Here is a 6,593-nt window from a genome sequence, read left to right on the forward strand (position 1 = left end):
AAACGAAACTGGCCCGGCCGTCCGGGAAAGCGCCGGTCTTCGGGGACCAGCCCGGAGCAAGGGGAAGCTCCTCGGAACGCCCTTCTGCCTTCCCCGCCCTGCGTGAGTGGCACCGGGATGAACGGGCTCGGTCCCGCGGGGAATGCCTCTGTGCGCGGATGGGCGCCAGCAATCATGGGATGTAAGGTCCCGCCCGCCAGCAAGAAAGGGTCATATTCCCACGGGCTCTCGTGGCTGAATCCTGGCTATCTCCTAAAAAAAGAAAAAAAAAATTAAAAAAAAGAAAAAGAAAAAAAGAGAAACAAAAAAACCCCAGAAGTGCAAATATGCTCCGCTGCTTGAGACTGGCCCAAAATTGCAAATAAGCTGTAAATAAACTAAAGTGTTTTGTTGAGTAGCAGTGCCCAAGCACCACTGGGCTGTCAGGCATATCAGTAACTTGACCCCATTATTTGGCCACTCAGTGCCTTGATAACAAGACCAACAGACATAATTTTGGGAGCAAACCGGGCATTAACAAGCCTGTTTTCATAACTTTGCAGTGGCCAATTTCAGCTTTCATCAGCTCAGAGGCAGGAACCAGAAGCACTGAAAACAGCAATAGCACTGAGTCTCATGACAGCTGTTATGAGTAACACTGCCCAAAATGTAGTTTTTGAGTTTTCAGAAGATGTAGCTTAAAATGCTGGACAACCTGCATCTCTGTAGAAAACTTTTCCTCTTTTTCAATAGTTGAAAAACTGCCACTTAGAGATATCTAAAGTTAAACTTCTGATGCATTTTCTGAACAAATATACTCTACAATCTATTATACTCTACAAGAAATTCCTTGGAAACTTGTCTTCCTCTGGTCATTTCAAAGACATGCACAAATACCTTTTGCTGTAACTGCAAGGAGCAGGGAGCAGCTCATAGGCAGTAACAGTTGCAAATCATCTGTACTAGTTGGAAACTGCCCATCCCGAAGAAGCTGGTGAAAGGCTGGGTGGAACTGGAAATGTAGCCTTGGAAGCTCTGCAATACAGTCTCAGCATCATGTATCAAAATTCATTTGGGTTTTTTTAAGGCTGTTTCATACCTGAGAACTCCAGCACCATTCCACATCACTCAAACATATGGCTATGGCATTGGGTATGGATACCAGAAGACACAGGGTAAAACACAGTTCATTATACAGGAAGCCAATAGATAGTTTTAAGACCATAATAATATGCACTGATTAAGAGTAGGGGCTCTTCTCAGCCAATATTTTGTCTGTCAGAATGACATGCTGTACATATGCCTGGCTTATCTGTGGTCCCTTCTCCTAGTCCCTGTGCTCCTCCAGCATCCACATTCACCAAATTAGGAAGGTTAAACAGTACATCTTCATCTTTCCCTTTCAGCACCTGTTGTAGACCCTTGCTTATGGAGTTACCTAAATGTCTTTTTGACTCTGTGATGGAATCTACCTCCACAAACCCCTGTGGTCTCCAATTGCAGAAATGCAACTGTTGCATAAAAACTTTTCTTTTATAAGTTTTAAACTCACATCCTACTTACTTCAGCAAGTGACCCTTCTAACAATATTACTGATTTTGGTGAATAACAGTTCAACATTCAGTTTATTTATTACCTACAGGATTTTTTAAAACGTCACTCAGATTTCCCCTTCAGCTTTTCATGCCAGAAATGACAGCCTCCATCCTTGCAAGGCAGCTGCTTCATCTCCTTGATCATTTAGAAACAAGGATAACTTGTTTAACTCCATAAGGTCCTGCCAAGATGTGGAGACCTGAACTGGACCACTAGTTGGAATTTGGTTACACTTACCAAAGTTTCACAGACTGGCAGAGTAGTGCAATCTACCTTGTTTCTGAGTGATACTAAGCTTTAAGTTGACTTTTTTCTCTGCTGCCTCCCACAGAGCCATTGATTTCAGGGGAGTAGCAATAGTGATTAAGATCTCCGTCATCAGCACAAGTGCCACTGCTGAGTTCAGCATCAGGTACACAAGGTTTCAATGATTCTTTCAGATCTGCACTGCCTCACCTTTATCCATACTGAAACTTATCTGCCACTTTTCTAGTCATTTGTTTGCTTGAGGTCCAGCTGACTTGAAGCCAAGTTTCATTTCATTTCACTTGTAAAGCTGGTCATTTCCCTCATTGACCTCATTTCCCTCACTGACCTCTTGGCTTCTTTCTCTTCTGGTTGGTTTTTGTTGTTGATTGGTTTTTATTGTTTGTTTGCTTTTGCTAGTGTAGCCTTTCCACTCTCTGAACAAATGGAAAGCGCTTACTTTCGTTTTCCCTATTCCCGTCTCACTGCCTTGATATAACCTTGTTACAACCATTCCTGAGCGAAGCTGGTGGTGATTCCTTCATTTATAATAGGCTTAGGAGATCATTCATAATAGGCATGTGATGCCTGTTCTCCTGCCTAATTACTTAAAAGTACTGTCTTTCAGGAATCAAGTAAAAATATAGGAAAAAAGAGTTGTCTTTTATGCCCAAGATGTTTTGTTGTATTTAAAATCAGTGGGGGAGTATGACTCAGTTTTGAAAGTAACTTATAGTAAGCATTTTTCAGCCTCTTTACAAGGACCTTTATAGTTTTGTCCTCTGTATAATATGAAGCAGTGTTGAAGAACAAATATGCTAATTACGTACAAAACACTGCTCAGGAGCATTTTCACATTTTTGAGTGTCCACTGTGCTTACGCAGAGCTATAGGGAAGAGATACAGAGACAACAAAAGGCCATATGAATATTCAAAAAATTCTGATCCACACAAGGTAGAAAAAGAGAAAAAAAAAACCAACTGAAAATTGATTAGCCTGTAACTTAAAAATATATCTAAGTGTACAGTCCTGTAAACAGCTGTGTCACACACAGGCAGGAAAAACTTAAGTTGAAGGCACATAAAATTTATAGATACATGGAATACATGCAAATAAAACTGCACTTTTAATGGAGAATAAACTTTCAAGAATATCACTAAAGGGCCCTCCAGTAAAGAAAAAGGTTTGGAGATAAGACCATAAGAACACCGATGTCAGTATAGTGTCAGGCCAGGAGAGATTCCTCTTCTGCCCATGACAGTGGCCACTGCCAGATGTTTGGGGAAGGCTGTGGAAAGGACACAGAAGGATCCTTCTTGCAACATACTTTTGTCAAGAAAGGATCATCAGATCCTTTCAGTCCCTCCCAACCTGGTATTCTATCATTCCACAATTCTCTAATCTTGTTCTAGATCATAGAAACCATCTTTTAAAATTCTTTCTGAATGGGAAATCACATGTACACTACTAAGGGCCCGTGGTGGACTTCTTTCAAATGTGCCTAATCTGTATCTATATTTATATTGTGTGTTTCATATGTCTTTCATAACTTAATTGCATGTGAGTTTTAGCTTTCTGTTTGGTAATTTCCCATTGGATTTCTGCATCCAAAGGAGAGATGAGTCACTCTAAGTACAAGGTCCTTGACAGAATCCCATTTATAGTGCTGCAGATGCAATGAGAAAGAAATAATTTCCAGCTGAGACTAGAGCAAGAAGTAATACATTTATCAAATGCTAAAAATTACATCTGCCATTGAATGACTTGCCTGGTTGTCCTTGAACCATTTCTAGTCCTCCCAGGTGACGTGATATGACTCCTCCTTTAACCTTTTTTATATTACTGGTTTGTATCAGTACTTTGGTTTCCCTAGTAAGAAACTGTTTGACTGAAACTGCCAAACAGCCACACAGGAAAAAGCAATATATTTATTTAAAATATAAAATTACATTAATTAGATAAATATTAGATAGTTGTTTTAAAAGTTTTGCTTTCCTAGCAACTAAGCACAAGAGTATTGTGTATGTTTATCCATTTGGATTCTTCCATGCTAGTTGTGTACTTATTTATTATCTAGTGCACCATTAATAACATTATTCAATCATTTTTGGAAAATTCTATTAATCTTTAAAGGGTTTTTAGATGCAGATTTGGAGAACTGAAACATTTTTACTACTGGGACTCCATCAGGCCACTGTAAGATGATTTCTATAGGAAGCTAGAGGAAGGAATCATACTTCCTACAATTTTCAAAGAACATTTATGCTTTTCTGAGACTCTTCCAGAAGGCATCAGGACAGAAAAATTCATTACAGTTCTTGCTTGCAATATTTCGTGTAGATTCAAAGCCTGTGCATAAAAATGCACACTTGTGTTTTCTTGTAGGTCTCACCATAGAGCCTGTGAGCTAAGACAGTTTGGGATGTCAAATGTGAATGTCTTTCTTGATGCTGCTGGGACTTGTACATATGCAGGGGGCACATCCTGGTCTGGGTTTACTTTGTGAGGCTCTTTAGTAATGCAGAGAGTGTCATCTGAAAACATAATTAGTTGAGGCAAAAAATAAAAATAACTTTAATTTCCATTTTCTAAGAAAGCACTGATAGAATTACAAAGTTTTGGGTACGCTTGGGTGCAAAGTTCCCTGCATGTTTTGTTCCTTGAAACAGAGATCTGTGATTTCAAAGAAAAAACAGTCCAAACATGCTAATGTTTTAGTTTTCTGATTCATTGAGCAATATTTTTATGACATGTTTTTGGAGTGTTTGGGTATTGGATGTAAGTCTTGTGTTGAGAGAAATTGATAACCATCAAGGATTCTTTACTGACTTTGGAGATTAAGTATTTTGAACTTAATTTTTCTAGCCAGCTGAGGTACTAGGCAACAAGCTCAGGGCTAGTAATAAGGTTTCCACCTCAAAGAAGAGAAAAAGGTTGTAGTTTCTACACCTGCATTGGCTCAACTTGACATGAACAAGAGACATGAATGGGGAAAGAAAGGAATTTGAACTGGGAACAGAGAAGATAAGAAATGGAATAGGATTCTTACCATGCAACAGAAGGGATGTATGGAGTGAGGAGGAAACAGGGTATGTCAGACTTCTCCAAATTATTTGAAACATTGACCCTACCAATTCACAACTTCAATGTCAGATTTCAGTTTAAATTTGCATTGTCTTGTCCACCTCCCTTTCCAATTATATTTTCGAGTTTGTGATCAACAAACTCTTTATTTATTAGAATATCCTGCTTTTATCCTTAAGCTTGTGTCTTACATAAACCTCAAGGAACTGGAAGGGCACATGGTTAACTCCTGCTGGAGTAATCTCTGCTGACAACCTCTGAGACCATTTTGGAAAGCCTCAGAAGGGAGATGTTTCCCATCATGCTGCAGCAATAACTTTGTGAGGTGGCACTACTGGAGCCAGACACAGCAAGAAGTCTCTCATCCTTCCCTACTGGCATGAACCTGCTCCAGCAAGAAACAGCTGATAGAGATGACAATAAAAACTGTTCAAACAGTAAAAACTGTTCAGACTGGTTTTTGCTGATCCAGACATTATTCAGCCAGTAGATCATCTCCAGGAAAGTGAGGGAAGGATGAAAGGAATTTGAAGATAGCCAATGACAGGCATAATTAACATTTCTTATTCACAATCAGGTTTTGTTTTCCATGAAAATTTGCAAACAGGATGAAGAATAGTTCCACCCCTTTTTTCAAAGGGGAAAGAAAAAGGAGATAAAAAGAAGGCAACGTGAGGAAAAGACTGCTTGGCTACATCAGCAGTTCTGACTGGCCAATGAAAATGAGGCAAGCTCCATTTTAGGCCATTGACAACACGCAGTTGGAAGGTGTTAAGATTTGAGTGCCACTCAAATCTTAACACCTTGGCAGCAGCGGCAACATTAAAAAGCTCACACAAGAGTGAGGACAGGCTGGCTGAAGACAGAGTGAGGCTGAAAATTCATGACAAACCTGTTGGTGCATCTGGACGCACTGGAGGACTGAAGACAGCAACTGGTGTTATGATGGAGGGGCTCCTTCTCCAGCAATACCTGTTGTGCTACCAAGGAATTCAGGAATATGGAAACTGGCAGTTTGGTCCTGGTCTTTTCTGGTGTTACCATGAGTGGGCAGCCACCAATGTCTCACCTCAGGCTGCCAACTGTTCCTGTTGTTAAGGCTAACCATATGCTCAACTTGGTGCAGTAGCTTTGTTCGAGGTGCTTTATTGGAGACCAAGAATTACAGAATCTGCAATTATTTTCTTTTCATGTATTTGAAGTCATCAGGCTTCCTAACTTGGATTGGTCTTCCATGCAAAATTGTTTAAACTTACAGAAGCTCCTGACTGCCTGACAAGGGTGCAGTGCAGTTATACAAGCTCAGTTTTCCCCATGCTTCATGAGTTTAACCACAAGAGACAAAGTCACTGGGACCTCATACACCAAAAGGGGTCCTGGATGCCAGACCCGCTCAAAGCCAGAGGTGCTCAAACCTGCTCCCAGCCCCGGGCAGTCGGCGGGTTCCGCGGTGGCCGTGGACGAGAAGCGGCTCTGGGGCGTAGGGACACTGGGGTCACACGTGGGGCGGGGAGGGAGAAGGAAAATATCCCGGCTCGGTGCCAAGTTTCGTTTCTGCGAGAACGGAAAACGAAACCGAGCGGTTCCCCCGCGGTCCGGCACGGCGGGGCGGGACGGGCGCGGAGGGGAGGCGGTCACCGCGCATTTAAATGCGGAACGCCGGGCACCTCTCTGCAGCCTGCGAGCC

The 6,593-nt window shown here is 41.4% G+C and overlaps 1 protein-coding gene across 1 annotated transcript in view; it reads left to right on the forward strand.

The window, feature by feature from the left end:
• The first annotated feature begins 6,227 nt into the window (after nucleotides 1-6,227).
• Nucleotides 6,228-6,593, forward strand: part of RSAD2 (radical S-adenosyl methionine domain containing 2) — an 8,281-nt gene continuing 7,915 nt past the window's right edge. The window contains exon 1 of the mRNA XM_017744908.1: nucleotides 6,228-6,386. Within this exon, the coding sequence (XP_017600397.1) occupies nucleotides 6,228-6,386 (159 nt within the window). The remainder of the gene's footprint in view (nucleotides 6,387-6,593) is intronic.

This window comes from Corvus brachyrhynchos, unplaced genomic scaffold (assembly GCF_000691975.1).
Source record: "Corvus brachyrhynchos isolate BGI_N302 unplaced genomic scaffold, ASM69197v1 scaffold116, whole genome shotgun sequence".
Lineage (NCBI taxonomy): Eukaryota > Metazoa > Chordata > Aves > Passeriformes > Corvidae > Corvus > Corvus brachyrhynchos.